The sequence below is a fragment of the Xyrauchen texanus genome, chromosome 2, assembly GCF_025860055.1.
Source record: "Xyrauchen texanus isolate HMW12.3.18 chromosome 2, RBS_HiC_50CHRs, whole genome shotgun sequence".
NCBI lineage: Eukaryota > Metazoa > Chordata > Actinopteri > Cypriniformes > Catostomidae > Xyrauchen > Xyrauchen texanus.
In genome coordinates, this window is record NC_068277.1 from 53,672,089 (window position 1) to 53,688,733 (window position 16,645).

At 37.7% G+C, this 16,645-nt stretch overlaps 1 protein-coding gene across 1 annotated transcript in view; it reads left to right on the forward strand.

Moving 5' to 3' along the window:
• The window catches only part of plcb3 (phospholipase C, beta 3 (phosphatidylinositol-specific)), an 86,852-nt gene extending 70,839 nt beyond the window's left edge, over positions 1–16,013 (forward strand). The window contains exons 24-34 of the mRNA XM_052091320.1: positions 1,071–1,165; positions 2,403–2,532; positions 2,715–2,750; positions 2,874–2,983; positions 4,076–4,185; positions 8,179–8,338; positions 8,422–8,498; positions 8,581–8,670; positions 9,394–9,451; positions 10,647–10,733; positions 12,600–16,013. Of these exons, the coding sequence (XP_051947280.1) occupies positions 1,071–1,165; positions 2,403–2,532; positions 2,715–2,750; positions 2,874–2,983; positions 4,076–4,185; positions 8,179–8,338; positions 8,422–8,498; positions 8,581–8,670; positions 9,394–9,451; positions 10,647–10,733; positions 12,600–12,887 (1,241 nt within the window). The 3' untranslated portion in view covers positions 12,888–16,013. The remainder of the gene's footprint in view (positions 1–1,070; positions 1,166–2,402; positions 2,533–2,714; positions 2,751–2,873; positions 2,984–4,075; positions 4,186–8,178; positions 8,339–8,421; positions 8,499–8,580; positions 8,671–9,393; positions 9,452–10,646; positions 10,734–12,599) is intronic.
• Positions 16,014–16,645: the final 632 nt, after the last annotated feature.

The window sequence follows — 16,645 nt, forward strand, 5'->3', positions numbered from 1 at the left end:
AAGCATTTCAGTGTGGATGAGCAACTTTTGGAAAACGTTTGAAAATGGAAGTGTGGACGGAGAGCATTTTTAATATGAAAAGGCCATTTTCAATTTTATCTGGATTAATGTGGATCAATGCCATCAGCCGGAGCACCTTGTTTTGTTTCGGTATAATTTATTTTGTCTTCCATTTACATGTTTGGTTTACTTTCCAAAAGAGAGTGACGTCACTGCTGTGACGTTATGTTGTCAGTTGTTAACTAGTCATTCAGTTTGATTCTGTAACGTGTACATACTACATGTATTTAATAAAAATTTGGCTGCCATTACCGGATTCTCTCTTTTTTTTTTTTTTTTTGCAGTGTGGCAATAGAGAAATCTTTTTAGTAGTATTTAGTCATTTAGCAGACATTTTTAAACCTTACAGAAACTTCACAGTGCACAATCCCCTTGGAGCAACTTGGGGTAAAGTGTCTTGATCACAATAGTGCACAATGGTGATGGCTTGTGGGTCTAGAAAGAAAAATAATTTTCTTACTATTTTCTTTCATAGTATTTTTGTCTTGTTTTCCAGTAAAAATATCTAAACATTCTTAAAACAAGATGAATTTACTTAAAAAGCAACATGACATATACTTTGCCTTGTTTTTAGAGAAATCGAACAAAATGTACCGTTAGTTACATTTTATGCTTATAGCAAAAAAATGTATAACAATGGGGTAAGAAAAAAAAAACTTGATTCAAAGGGAAAACAAGTACGTTTTACTTACCTCGTTGGCAAATGTTTTTTTTTTTCTTGTTTTAAGCATGAAACCCCTTAATTTTGTTAGATTTCTCTAAAAACAAGATTTAATATCTTATTTCATTCTGTTTCTTAAATAACTTTGTCTAGTTTTAAGAATGTTTTGATATTTTTCCGGAAAATAAAATAAAAACACTAAGATTTTGTGCATTGCGAGATTGAATCTGACAACCTTTCTGTTACCATTCCAGAGCTTTACCACACCATTTTAGAGCCATCCTTTGGGGCAGAGTCTTATTTAGATGTTGTCCTTTCTCTTTCTTTTGTATGTCTTATATGTTTGCAGAGTATGCTGAGGCTCTGACAAACCCCATCAAACATCTCTCTCTGCTGGCCCAGAGAGAAAGGCAACTTTTAGCACTTATGGAGGACCCCACAGAGGTCAGTTCCATGTGTTTTTGCTTGTGTGTGACTACTTAAGTTAGGTTCTATTTAGCAAATCTAATGCAATTAAACAATATAATAGATGCATTATGTAGACCAAACAGATAGTCCTGCCCTAACCTTAAAGCCATTGGTTGAGTCAATGTTGGCAGCTGGACGGACCACTGAAAACTAAATTTTCAAAAATTTTTGAAAATTAACATACGAATGGCTTACTTATAATTGTTGCTGGGATAGGAGAAAGTGTTGTAACACCGAAAAAGTTACACTCGTCAGTTTTAATGCTGTAATTTAATGCAGGTTAACATAAGTGTTATAAACCACAATAAAGAAATATCTCACGAGCAAGAGTTCTGTATATCCATCTATCAACACAGCTGTTGACACGAGGCCACAGGTAATCATAGCCATGCTGATAGATGTACAATGCAGCACAATTGCATGTGTGAGATTGCTTCTATACAACTGTTCAACAAACAAATAAATAAGTAGAGAAAAACTAAGGATTGTCCCAAAAAAATTTGTGGAACAAAATTTTTTCTACATGGATTCGGGATCTGCCATTGCTAGATCGAAGGATACGTCCAATCCTCCATTACTAATTCAAAAACCACATCTTAGAACTAATAACAACAGCTTAGGCTGTTTTGAACATGTTATTGGAGAAACAAGGACGTGTGTGTGTGTTTATGAGAAAAAGAGAGAGCGACTGAGGGTGATGAACAGTAATGTTGAAGCTGTTAGTTTAACTCTATTTCTCAGCTATAGTGTAGTAGTAATCGGAGTGATCATGGAGTCAATTCTGGATGACTTGCACTGACTGTCAACAGAGTTGGTCAACATCAACTCAACTGCTCATAGCACACACACAAGACTGTTTTTTGTCACCACCTGCTTGCTCAAAGCTTTAATGTAACAATGATGAATGAAAATTCATCCTTGAAAAACAGATGCACTGCTCTTACACGTTTGTTTGGAATGCTACAAACGCAAGCATAGTGATACAAACAATAAAGCATCCCAGTGCTGATGGTCTATCAGCACTCTTTGAATGCCTCGTCCAGTTGATTTTGAGGACCGGAACTAACTGTTGTATTATAACAATATAATTGAAAAAGGAGCCTTGAATTATCACTCAGATATAAGTCCCATTACAGAAGAAACAGGGTTGAGGATTTCATAATGACGTTAATGCCAATGTTTGTTTAAATGACTACATGTGTGTGTATCGTAGGGTGGCCCTTCAAAACAAGAGGAAGGAGACAAGATTGACTCGAGCTGCATGACCTCTGTTGACCACATTTTCCCTATGCCTTCAACACTTCCTCCTGTAGTCAATGAGGTCATGAGCACACCTGCATCAGGTTTGGTCAAAACTCTTCACAGATATCTCAAAGATCTTTCCTGCTATTTATGTGCTGTCATTCTGTCTGTCTTTCTCTGTTCTTCTCTCTCTCATGTTCCAAACTTTTCAGTTCTTCATTGATGTCTGTTCATGAATATGCATGTTCTGTCTATCAAGTGACCTGTATGTAATATATTTTAGGCCCTAAAGAAGATCTAGTCAACAATATTCTTAAAGGTAAGACCTGCTAACCATCGTCTAACCATCGTACCCACATCTTTGTCTGTCATGCTGCCCCAACACGGAGAGCTGAGAGATGTTGTAGGTCATAACAAAACTGTGTGTTTGTGTGTTTTACAGTCATTGAACCTCAGTCTATTGAACAGCTCAAGCAGCACAATTCCTACCTAAAGCTGTTAAGGAAGCAATGCAAGGAACTCAAGGAGCTGCGAAAGAAACACATCAAAAAGGTCAAATAGACTCCATAGTGCAACATCACTGTATAAATGCAAAAGTTAACCAAAACTTTATGTATTTAGTCACTCATTCCCATGTCATTCCATACCAGAATGCAGTTTTTTTTTCTCCACAGAACAAATTTGTTTGAAATGGACTTCACATTCATTTATATAACAAAAGTTCATATTGACCACAGGCAGTCAAGCTCCAAATGGTAAAAAAAGAGCTATGAGATAACCATGAAAGTACTCACCTTCATGCCATCCCAGATGTGTATGATTTTCTTTCTTCTGCAGAACACAAATTTTTTAAAGATTTTTAGAAGAAAATCTCAGCTCTGTAGGTCCATACAATGCAAGTGAATGGTGACCAAAACCTCACAAAGCTCCAAAAACACAAAGGCCGCATAAAAGTAATCCATAAGCGATTTGAATTGGTTTTGGGTGAAAACAGACCACAATATAACTCATTTTTAACTGTACATCTTGCCATTGCAGTCTCTAGGCGCAATCATGATTTCAAGCACGATTACACTTCCTAGTGCTTGATGCATGCGCAGAGCGCTGGATGGTGCTTGGAAGTGTAATCTAGCTAGAAATAATTGCCATGTCAATATTTCTAGTGAAAATGTTCTCACCAAAAGCCGATTGGATTACTTCAGAAGTCATGGATTAAACCATTGGAATTTGTGGATTACGTTTATGCTGCTTTATTCAAACAGACTTTCTGGCGCGTCTTGCATTGTTTTTGAGCATCCTGCAATGAGCGTTACGTTTTTAAGATGGTGTTACAAACAGCCGTCTAGCAGTTTTTGAATGCAGGAATACCTCTTATATAAACATCCCTTTAGAAATGTGTCTGATCAGGGTCAGGTGAACCCAAAACTAGCCTAATATACAGGGTTTTTCCCTATGACAGATTAGTCGACTAGCCAGTCAAGCATTGCTCCTTCAACATCCTTACTATGCGATTTGAAAAACATGAGAATAAAGACCTAATTAAAATTTTTGGGTGAACTATTCCTTTTTTATTTTATCATACACATTGTTATCAATTATGTTATCAATGGTTGAATTATTTGTGTGTGGATATTTGTGTTTCAGGTGTGGGCTCTCAGTAAAGATCAAAAGACTCGTTGTAATCAGTTGAACTCGGAGCTACAGAGAAGAAGGATTCAGCTGGAGAAACGTTTGCGCCCCAGTCTGAAGAAAAGGTGAGCAAATTTAGAGCCAATGACTTAATTAACATTGGCCAGGTTTATATTGTGCCAACCATTTGTTTTAATGTAATTAAAATTCAGAGAACTGTTAGAGTGAGTGCAGAGGTCAGGAACTTAAAAGTAAAGCAGCCAAATTTAGGTGAATGTTCAGTTCTCATGAGGATTTTTAAGATATTAAAAGAAAAGGATAGAGTCAGACCCTCCAAGTGTCAGCTTGGGTCAGAAACCTTTGACACGCCAATGGTTACACGCAGACCAACTGAGATTAATATTTAAAATATATAATTTTATTTAGTTTTAAATCTCCACATCTTGCAGTAATCCTTTGTAGTAGTCACGTAACCTGTCTTATTTAGTTATACATCGATCAGCCACAACATTAAAAGCACCTGCCTGATGGCCGATTTGATACACCCAATTACACATTTGTTCTTTGAGGTAAACATTGCAAAGAAGTAAAAATCCTTGGGCTCTGGAGACATTAAAAAACACTTATGTGCTCAAGATGAAACCTCTGCCGGGCCTGCTGACCGGGGACTCGATTTGGATGGTGAAGTGGGAGAATCCAGCGTCAACTGTCCTCAATGACTTTGAGGATCTCGCTGTAATACGTCGATCGATTATGGTGATTGAAGCTAAATTCTCTGAGTTGGTTACAAGAGTGGCAGATGTTGAGAAGTGGATCGATTATCTGGAGTCATCGGAGAGGAAATTATCTGATAATCCGCTGGTGACCAAAGTTGATTTGGAACACGTTCTTGAAAAACTCGAAGATCTTGAGAATAGGAGCCATAGAAATAACCAATATTTTCCAAGACCCGTCCTTGATCAAAGTGAAGCAAATGTGTGTAAGCCCCCTAGAGCAACATTGACATTTCACAGGATGCGTAAAAATCTTGATCTTGCAGATATTTGGCCACTTATTAACCCATCTGGTAGGGACTATAAATTTGTTTTCATCAGTCCATAACATTTATTCTAGAATAGATTTTTGTTTTTTTATATCCAAGTCCCTCATTTCATCTGTTGTTGATTGCTCAATTGGAAACATCTTAGTCTCAGATCACGCCCTGGTAAATTTAAAATATGTTGTCACATATGGAGAAAAATAAATCATACAGTTGGCACTTTAATGTATCCCTGTTGCAAAATGTTAAATCTGTTTCTCTAATGTTAAAGACTGAAATCAGTGTTTACATGGAGACCAATTGGTCTTCGGTATCTTCTGTGGACGTGGCTTAGGAGGCACTTAAGGTGGTTCTTAGGGGTCGGATCATACAGTATGTCTCATTTACCAAAAAATCCAAAGCACAAGATCTCGTGGAGTTGGAAGGGAATATTATAGTGCCGAGGCAGAGCTGAAGTGCCGAATGTTGTCTGATGGCCTCAGAGAATTTACCAGATTGAAATACAGATATAATACTATTTTGTAGCAGAAAGTGGAGTTTTGGTTATTCAGGGCAAGACAGTCAAACTTTGAGTCGGGGGACAAAGCACGGAAGCTTTTGGCTAGATATATAAAGCAGAGAGAGTCTATTTCTACCATTCCCTTGAATCTGTTGGTGGTGAAATTTTTAACTCTTCCATTTATATTAATAATGCCTTTAAAGAGTTCTATCTTGATCTTTATAGCTCCGTGAATTCGTCTACTATATAGCTTTTATGCTACAGAACTGGCTCCACTTTTGTTAGAAGTTTATACGGAATCATTAAGGAATGGAAAGCTTCCCCCAACCATGACACAAGCCCGGATCAGTCTGATTCTTAAAAATGACAAAGATCCAAGCAAGTGTAAAAGTTACCGCCCAATTTCCCTGAACTAGCTAGATGTAAAAATTTTGTAAAAAATTTTGGCTAACCTGTTAAGTTATGACATCTCTTATACATATAGATCAGGTCCACTCTGCAGGGCTCTTCTGATAACATTAGGTGTTTCATCAATATCATGTGGTCAGAAGTAAATGATCAGTCTCCAGTTGCTGCCATCTCACTTGATGCTGAAAAGGCGTTTGATATGGTAGAATGGGATTATCTTTTTAAAATTTTGGAAATGGGTTTGGGAGTACATTTATTGGTTGGATTAATTTACTTTATAAACACCCTGTAGCAGTGGTACAAACAAATGTTATTAATCTCAGATAATTTCACTCTGAAACCTCTTTCCCCATTATTGTTCTGTCTTGCCCTGGAACCATTAGCAGCCACAATAAGAAAGGAGGATGATTTTCCAGGGTTGATGGCGGGAGGTGTGGCACATAAGCTTCTGCTTTACGCAAATTATATTTTATTATTTGTCTCTGACCCTACTAGATCTATGCCTTGCCTCCACAGAATTATTAATCTTCATTTGGAATGGTAAACATCTCAGACTGCACTTCAACAAATTACATAGGCCGATTGACAAAGGTGGGCTAGGCTTACCCATTTTGTTTTTGTTTTATTATTATGCGTTCGGTCTCAGACATTTGGCTCATTGGATGCTTCCTCCCTGGTTTTTTTATTGAACACGAAGTCCTTGCCCCTATTTCGCAATTGCAAATTCTTTCTATTAAGTTAACCGGAGAAGTTAAGTCACACCTCGTTATGTCACATTTGCACGTGATTTGGACAAGAGTGGCTAGAGTATTTAATTTGGCATTTTTTTTTAAATGTTGCCTCGAGCATATGGCTGAACCTCAAATTATGAATCAACAGGTCCACTTTTTGCTGGTCAGAGTGGATTGGGAGGGGGGTTACTACACACTGTGATCTATAGAGTGTGGAGTGTTGAGATCCTTTCAAAGTTTGGTTCAACTTTTTGGTTGTTCCCAGATCTCAGTTCTATCAGTATTTACAGCTGAGCAACCTGCTTTGTACTGTTTTTGGGAGTAGTTTACACCCCCCTAAAGCAGCAGATTACTGCTTTTGGAAAAGGTCATGGGGCATCAGTGTATTACTCCCTGCTTATTCAGAGTCTGGGGGATGGAGCTTTAACCACTATCAAGAGATTATGGGAGAAAGATCTAAACTTGGTATTGGAGGAGAGCGTGTGGGCTAGGATTCTGAAAAACATCAAGTCTGCATCTAGAGATGCAAGGGTTCACCTTATGCAATATAATATTTTACATAGAGCCTACTAGACCCCCTATAGATTGGATTGGCTTGGTCTTAAAGACACACCTGCTGGCGATCTGTCAATCAGAAGATGGAGACACAGCCCATGTCTTTTGGGGATGTGTTAAGATTCAAGAATTTTGGTTGAGTATTCAGAGATTTATGTGCGAGGTTATGGTTATGGAGGTTATTATCAGAAATTTTATTTTGCCCCAGATCAACAAGGCATCCTTCCGTCTGAAGAACTGCTGCCCACTGGATGTTTTTTGTTTGGTTTTTGGCGTCATTCTGATTAAATTCTAGAGACTGTTGTGTGTGATAATCCCAGGAGATCAGCAGTTACAGAAATACAGCTTATCTGTAGTTAATCACAATTAATCACATATTTTGAAAATGCTTCAATTTTACACTCATATATATACTTCTTATCCTGTCATAATGCATTTATTTCCATCTCGTGAATGAAAATAAAACAATATGTCAAGTGGTACTTTGAATTCACCATAAAAAATCTGGCAAAATCTTCTCATTGTGCGTTTTGGTGATAGTTAAAATTTTATGTTCGTCTGTGGCATACAATAACATGTTTATTCTGACAGCTCTAGTTTAAACTAATTTGACATTTTTATGACACGTCATTATTTTTTGCTGCCTCTTGCCAGGTCTCTTGCAAAAGGGATTTTTAACCTTAATGGGTTTTAACTTTGTTAAATAAAGGCTACTATCTAACAAACTTACTAACTAACATATGGCACAATGATTACCAAGACAAATTAAAAATGGCACTTTGTGTCAAATATTGTAGATTGATGATCACTTTACATCATTTCCATGGTATTTTTTATTATTTATTTTTTATATTTTGGGGTGTTTGCTGTTTGTGTGTGTGTGCAGTGGATCTGAAGAGCATGCACTGAGGGAACTTAACGAGCTGGATCAGGAACTACAGAAACAGACGGAGAAGTTCAGACAGGAGCAGATGCAGGAGCTTCTCGATCTCCGACAGGCACAACATAAGACAGAGACGGAGACTAAACACTGTCACCTTAAAGAGGTAATACACACACAACACTAGCCCAAAGACACAACAATCAATAAACATTGTTTATTCTTAGTCACTCTGTGCTTCTGTCTCAGGCCAATCAGAAGCTGAAGGAAATCGCCCAAGAATGCCAAACAACCCAGATCAAGAAACTCAAGGAAGTGTGTGAAAAGTAAGAAATGATTGCTTTGTGTGTGTTTGTTTCTGTTTTGTGTGCTTGGATACATGCTGAAATGCCACATTTCTACTTGCAGGGAGAAGAAAGAGTTGCAGAAGATTCTGGAGAGGAAGAGACTGAACAGCATCTGTGAGGCCAAGAAAGCAGAAAAAGAAAAGTCAGAGGCGTCAGTAATGCTTTTGTCCTTCTAAAAACATCCTCAAATACCTCTAATGGGTCTATACTGGCATTCAAATGCGTAGTTTAATCTGCGTGGTACAATCTCAATTCAAATAATCTGGTATCATTTTTCTACAATTGGCCAGATTTCTAACTACTACAGAGATAAGAACCATCAGGTTCGCTTCCCTATTGTGCTGTGATGAAAATCGAAAGCACCTTACAGTGAACTCATTTCAGGCACATTCCCTTTAGCAATCTGGGGTTAAGAGGATATCGCAATTCTTCTCTATTTCACATTTTAACCCTCTATAGGATCTAACCTGCCTGAAACCAGTTCTGTTACCAGTGCAGATTCTTATCCACATGGCTACCACTACACCATCCATTCAGGAGAAGAGTGCCACCTGTAAATAGGCCAAGATAGGTTTTTATTCAAAAATGCAAATGAGCATATTGGATGAATGAGCATTGTTCTGTTTAAAACCTTTTAAGACCAACCTTTAATTTAGACTAGAGATGATCTGTTTCTCTTGGTCCTGCTATTAAAATTGTGTAAAGTGACACAACAGAAGGGTAGATACTGATAAATGAGACTATTGAATTCTGAATTTATATGAATTTGGTACTTTGGCTGATCATGACATGAATGTCTGAAGAGTTCAGTCAGCACCTCGGCTCACCCTGACAGTAATATACCAGGAAAGTAACCTTCTGCTGTTTCTTTCAGGGAGCTGAATGATATCAATAAAAAGCATATCTATGAGTCGGTCAGCTTAATCCGTCAGGTGAGTAGATTTGAAAACTATTTAAAAAATAAATTAAGAATTATTTCGTATTTATTTGGATTTCTGCTTGAATAGCTTTTATTATATCAGCTGCTCTGTCTCACAACAGTAGATATAGTGAATAAAGGCTTTGCACCTTGTCCTAACCTAACATGGCAATTAATTATGAAAATTAGCATCAGTAGATTTTTATGTACTCACTGAAATCGCATTCCGGTAACTGCTCAAAACTACAAAATCTCAGCTGATTAGAAAATATTTGAGGCGACTTCACTAAACGGTTGTGCCACTTTGGTGCATGGTGATTTAGAGCAAAAAGCTTCATCTTATTTACTAACCACTTGCAATCTAGTTTAAAAGGCTCAATCTGCACTGAAATTGTGCTGCGTCTTAATTTAAATTAATTATTGTAATTTCTTTCCGTGCAAACATGTATGTAAATTAGGCTTATTATAGATTGCACTTCAATTACTGAAGCGTCCCGGCACAGTTTACATTTACCTTCTATATTACTGTCTACTATCATATACTACTTCAAGTATTTGATGTTTTTTAGATCTTTACATATACATTTCTCAATTTCAACATTCATTTAAATATACAAATAAGCAAATTCTTATCAAATTTATTAACTTCACTATAGTAAAAACCTAGTTAAAACATGAAGAAAATATGAGAATTTTTCCCTATAGCTGTGTTGATCTTACACGTTTATGTGTGTGTGCACGTGCCGGTGGGTTTGGGTGGTGGGGGGGTTTAGGTTACAAACTGGTCAAGGGTTTTATGGTATAAATGTGATTTTTGAGAACATTTCTAGTGTGCCCATAATTCAACTTGCTTAAAAACCGATGTTTTTTTGAAAATGTAAAAATGCTGAAAGTTTTTTGTGAGGGTTAGGGGATATATAGGGGATCTATAATTTGTACAGTACAAAAATTATTGTCTTTGGAGAGTCCTCATAAGGATAGCCACACCAACATGCGTGCGTGCGTGTGTTAGATTTCACTGTTGGCGGGGCTACCATCACATCGTGAACTAAATGAGAAACAGTCAGATTATCACTTGCCCCCTAAATCTGCCACATCTGGTTAGGACTTGGTGTTGCATTTCCATATCTTTATCATACGAACTCTGTAGACAATCAAGGTACTTTTTTCTTGTAAATTCCTTTGAGTCATTCTATCTCTTTGTGTAGTTGGAAGTGTCTCAGGGGAAACGTCAAGAGAAGTTGAAAGCCCTTCACAAGGACATCCTTCAGAAAATGGAGGAGGAAGATCCTCTGGTCAGTCATGCACTCATCTATTCATTCTTCAGTCCTAAAATGATAGGTCCTGTTCACTTCACTAAACCCTGTTTCCTCATACTTGGAGGCAAATTAATAAAGTTCATCCATGACAACTCTCAGAAAGATTTAGCTTTTTAATGCGGGTATGAAATAGTGATAGGATATTATAGTATATTTAACTACATTTTAGATTTAATATTTTAGTTTTTGTTCGTATTCATTTTCACAAGATTTGATCTTGCTGCTACAAAGGTTGAGGTACGGGAAGTTTAAAGAGTAGGGGTTAGGGCTGTCAATTGGGCAAAGAAACTAAATTTGAATTTTAACCTTAAATATTTTCAAAATTCGTCAAGTCAAGCTGATTTTTAAATTGACGTGGTTCCCACAAGAGGGCACATTGACTACATAAACCATACAACACAGTTGGCTGTTAAAAAAAAAAAAAGAGCATTCCGTTTTCAACTAAAGTGCATAAAATAAATCAATTAAGTTTGGTTTTGGTCCGTATTCTCGAATGTTAAGTCAAAAGTAAAATGAGGAGGGCAAACGCTTCAATAAACAGTTCACATGGTATTACATTTGCACTGATGCCACAGTATACTACTCCAGACTCGAGCTTCATAATAATACCACATTATTGAAAATTATAATTATGTGAAATACCACATTGTTTTTTTATTCATTACAGTTGTATGTAGGGTACCAATATTCACAGATAGCAGTGGTATTCGGCTGAACTTGGTGGTGAAGTGGCAGAGAATTGAGCCCATGCCAGGGGCTGTTCAAACAGACGGAACACAACAGACTGGAACCGAACGCGAGGATCTCGAGACACACGTTTCCAAGTTGAACTACTTTCCTTACAAAGGGTTTAAAAGCCCATTGCTTGATCTGAGAAACGCATATAAGAGAGCAAGACACAACTGCCAAAGACCTCCACCAACTTAAGGGGCTGTTCACACCGAATGTACACTTTTGCAACCATCCATTTGTTTTTCTATGTGAACGAGCCCTAGATGAACAAATTTGTTCGATTTGTTTTTGTTTATTCAGCTTTTTGTTTAAGAACACTGTTTTTAGATGCTGTGTCTAATTAAAAAGGACTTTATAAAGCATCTTGAGACACCTGCTTTCTGTTAAACTGTATTTGATGCACTGTGTCTATCGTTTTTTTAGCGCAAGAATGCAATCCATCTTAAGTCATCGTCAGTGCTTGGCACACCTCCAGAATTTGAATGCACAGTTTTAGCATTCGAATGTGCATTTCTTTCTTAAATTTGCAGAAAAGTTAAAAAAAAAATGTTTTTATTTGACAGCCCTAGTAGGGTTAGGTTTAGGATTAGGAGAACAAAGTACAAAGCAACAACATGTATGTTACATGAATGATATTCTGCTGCACAATGAGACATGTACAATCCCCATGTAGCAGATCTAGACCGGTGAAACTGGGGAGGAGGAGGGTTTCAGAGAAATCTAGCAGCATGCTGCAGTGAAACCAGAAACTATATTCAATAATATGACAATGATTCTGAAATTTGTTGATCCCATGAATTTTGCCAGTAATCAACCACCCTGAGCACCCTCGTAATATGCTAAAAATGACTCCCAGCGATTTGGCAATTACATAGCATATAAATATAGAAATATAGAACTTCAACTGCAAGAATGACAAACTGTCAAATTGTTATGTGGCAGCATTACATTGAATTCAGTGTTTCTATGAATCTATTCTATTCAGTTTTCCATCATGAGCACTCCTTCATTTCTAAGATTGGATAGGGTTTTTTTTTTCACATTAAGTTACAGCTCCCACTGCTGAATCATTCATTCTGATTGGTGGTCTGATTCACTGTCTCCCTGCAGAATCAGGCCCGCCTGACACGTGAATGTGATGCGGAGCTGAAGCGCCTACCAGATGAGATCTTTCTGTATCTACAAGGGGAGCTAGAGAGCAAAAGCTCCCTGAAAGACACCCTCATGAGTCAGGCCAATCAGGACAGTTCCGGCCCGCCTTCCAACTGCAGCACACCCACTTACTCCTCCCCCAATCACAGCTGGAGCAACATCGGCAATATCAGTGCCTCATTGCTGGACTCCCCCACCTCAAAAACTCATGTCAAGTCAGAGACGGACACTACAGGAGTGTACTAGTGATACTACAGTTTTTTGTTTTGCTTTTCTTATCAGTCTCCTCAATCCATTTCTGTCCTCTTGATTCTAAGTATAGATATAGTATTACTAAGACTAAGGATTGCTTTATTTTTTTGTTATCCTGCATACACTTTCCCACTTTGTCTGTCTGATTTCAGATCTTTTTACTTTCGTTTTAACCAAAGTCCTTTTATAATCCTTAATTACATTGGATTTTTATCTTAGCTTTAAAAACGTGGGCTCTTAATGCTAATGCCTGTGTGTAAGACACCTGTGGAAAGGGTTGGGTGGGGTAAACCTTTCATTATGTTCTCTATTTCTGTTGTATAGTGTGTACTGTGTAGCTCTATGTGTAGTACTGCAAATTGTCTTGAAGGTGGCAGTAGCGAATGGGTGAATTATGAGGCTTGACTAATGCTGAATCTGAATGGTACGTGTTTACATAAAATTGCACAGATGGACTATTGCTTAGCCAATCTACAGTAACATGATTTCAACAGTAAATTTCTTTTAATGCAGCTACATTGCAACCAAAACACTTTTCTGAAGAGAGTGAATCGATTATCTTGTTTTGAGCGTGTTGTGTATAAATGTTTAAGTGCCTCACGTCGTCTTTTACTTAACTCTCTCTACCAGATTATGCTTTCTAAAATCCTATAATCCTACTCTCTCTACTCTACCTCCCCCCATATCTGTCTCTGTTTAGGTTGGTTTAATGTAATCTAATCCTGACTCTGAAATTCTGTGTTATTGGCAGTGATCCCACATGTCTCACACTCTCAAATCGATTGATATCCAGGAAACTTTCCAGACACTTTTTGTTATTATTTCTTGTTCCACCCCATTTTTTTATACAAACCCCTTTGAATCCACTCACCCGGGTTCGAGTGGCGTTCAACTTCATATCCTATTACTGAGATGCTACACGCAATAGTACTATTTGTGACTGAGATACTACAAACCCCCTCTGGCTTTTTTCAAGTCAGGTCTATTCAGAGTCATAACATGTTGTCTAATATAAATTTTTAAGGTGAGATTAAAGCAAGACTTCCCCAGTTTAGCTCCGTTCACTGCAATCCAAGGCTTTTTTTTAGTCCATTAGAAAGGGTGATGGTTGGATTTGGCTTTCTGTTACTGTAATCTGTTCTGCTGGCTCTCTGCAGTTCCTGTTTGCTTTAATACATTCGATTCCATCGCTTTTTCATTCATCTCTTGTGAACCTCCCATATCCCTTCTCACCTTTCCCCCCACCTCTCTCTCCTAAAGAGGTAGATCACCAAAAACTCAACGTCATGTTGTTCTAAGCCTGTATGATTTTCTAAGGAGATGGTAGGTTGTATATTAGGCAGTGACAGCCTCAGTCACCACTCACGTTCAAAGCATCTCCTTTTGTGTTTCACAGAAAAAAGAAAGTTGGTACAACATGAGGATGAATAAAGTAAATTTCATTTGACACACACATATGTGTAATACGGCGCTCGCTCTGCCAGCTGCACTCAATGCCCTGCTATCCTGGTCTCGGGTGCATCAGTTGCACTATAAAGCCAGTGAATGAGAGTTTGCTTGGTGTTTTATGAGCACTTTGAGAAATACAATCAATTGCAGCACTTACGACTATAAGCAAAGACATTTGCTAAGTAACAGGCCTCATAATTGGCCTCTTTGACAAATATGCAACATAGACGTGACATTTACTCTCTCAGATTGGATGAAAGTAGAAAGGATTTTCCTAGATGTGTAATTTACACAATTTTGTAAATGTGTGAGCGAGTGAGTGATTATACCCTTGGCTGTGTGAATGGATACTGCACAGTAGAGTTTAGAAGGCCAGAAGGGCACAAGCAAAAGGGCTGTTTTGAGATGGGAAACACCATCTTTCACTATAAGGAAATAAGAGTGTTGAGGAATTGTGTTTGAGTGTGAATGTACATAATTCAGCACATAGTCTTTATAGTGTGTTTGCATGTTAAGTCAATAGCGTTATATACCCATATGAACAGGAATAAATGGTACGTGCATGTAAGTATATCCTCTCCAAATTTCATGTACTGTTGTACTTAAGGGCCAAAATCATTCTACCAGGAAATATTCATGTGTATTTCATTGTAAACGCATAACAGTTCTTATGGATCATCATATAATTCATTCCTCTTTAGTCCACTACTGACTAGAGAAGAAGTGGATGGTGCAGTCTGTCTTTGCTTGTGTGTCGGTTTAGGGAGGGGCACTTAAAAGTTCACTATCTAGTGTCCCTACAACAAGCACACATTACCGTGATACCAATCTGTCTTCTGCTGTCTGTCATATTATTTGTTGGTTAAATGAGGTGTAGGTGTCTTTATAGAGAAACAGGCCAAAAATTATTTTAGATATTTTATTTTAAAATCAAACACTGCGTAGTATGATTCTCCAATATCACTTTTGTTTTCTAAATAGCAAGCTGAAAGAAGGATACGTTTCTTGTTTTTTTTTTTGGTTAAAATTGAAAAGTGATGGTTTTGACTTTGACCAGACAAAATAGCAAAATTTTACCATTTTAAATACCCAATTTCTAATAATTATTTTCCTTGAAAACCACTTTTTGTGTGTGTCTCGAAATGGGACAAAATTCAGGTTGTTGCTCTGAATTTGCTCTAAAATGTAAATCCTGCCCTTTAAATTCAGTTCTGCATGGTTGCTAAGGTTTGGAGTTTTCCAAAGCAGACGTTTGCATGCCAATTCCAGTCTATAACCAGACATCCTCAGGGGAGATCAGAACTTTGTCTTTTGACTCATTTATCCTAACTATGTAATGTTGGTGTTTATAATAAAACCTATGAGGATGGCAGTCAGACTTCAAGGGAAATTACCTGCTTACCCAAGGGCTAACTTCTGCTCTGCCTCAGTTACAGCTTTAACCAAGTACATATTTCATAGTTTCAGGAGTTTATAGTTTATTGCATTCTCTCTCACACACATTCTTTGCATCTGTCTCTTTATCACCTTCCTACTGAAACACTTGTTAACACTGTATGTAGATAAAGTACTGGTCTGCCTTGTTAAAGGGAAAATTATTACTCTGGATGTAATTTTTATTGCCTCAATAAATAATATAACTGTACATTCAATAAATAAGGAACATTGTCAAAAATGTCTCATTTGTTCTTCTCTTTTTTCAGTTCTCCTTTCATTAGTTTGAAGATTGCAAAATAGTTTTGCACAACCTCTAAAGGACATACTACGTGACTATATGAGGGTATTTTTTGAGACATGTACATCTTCAAAATCACATGTACATAAGTATTCACAGCCTTTGCTCAATACTTTAGTGAAGCACCTTTGGTACCAATTACAGCCTCAATTCGTTTTGTGTATGAAGCTTGGCACACCTATTTTTGGGCAGTTTCTCCAATTCTTCTTTGCAGGACCTCTCAAGCTCCATCAGGTTGGATGGGGAGTGTTGGTGCACAGCCATTTTCAGATCTCTCCAGAGATGTTCAATCGGGTTCAAGTCTGGGCTCTGGCTGGGCCACTCAAGGACATTCACAGAGTTCTCCCGTAGCCACTCCTTTGTTATGTTGTTATCTTAGGGTTGTTGTCCTGTTAGAAGATGAACCTTTGCCCCAGTCTGAGGTCCAGAGCGGTCTGGATCAGATTTTCATCAAGGATGTCTCTATACATTACTGCATTCATTTTTCCCTCAATCCTGACTAGTCTCCCAGTTCCTGCCGCTGAAAAACATCCCCACAGCATGATGCTGCCACCACCATGCTTAGGGA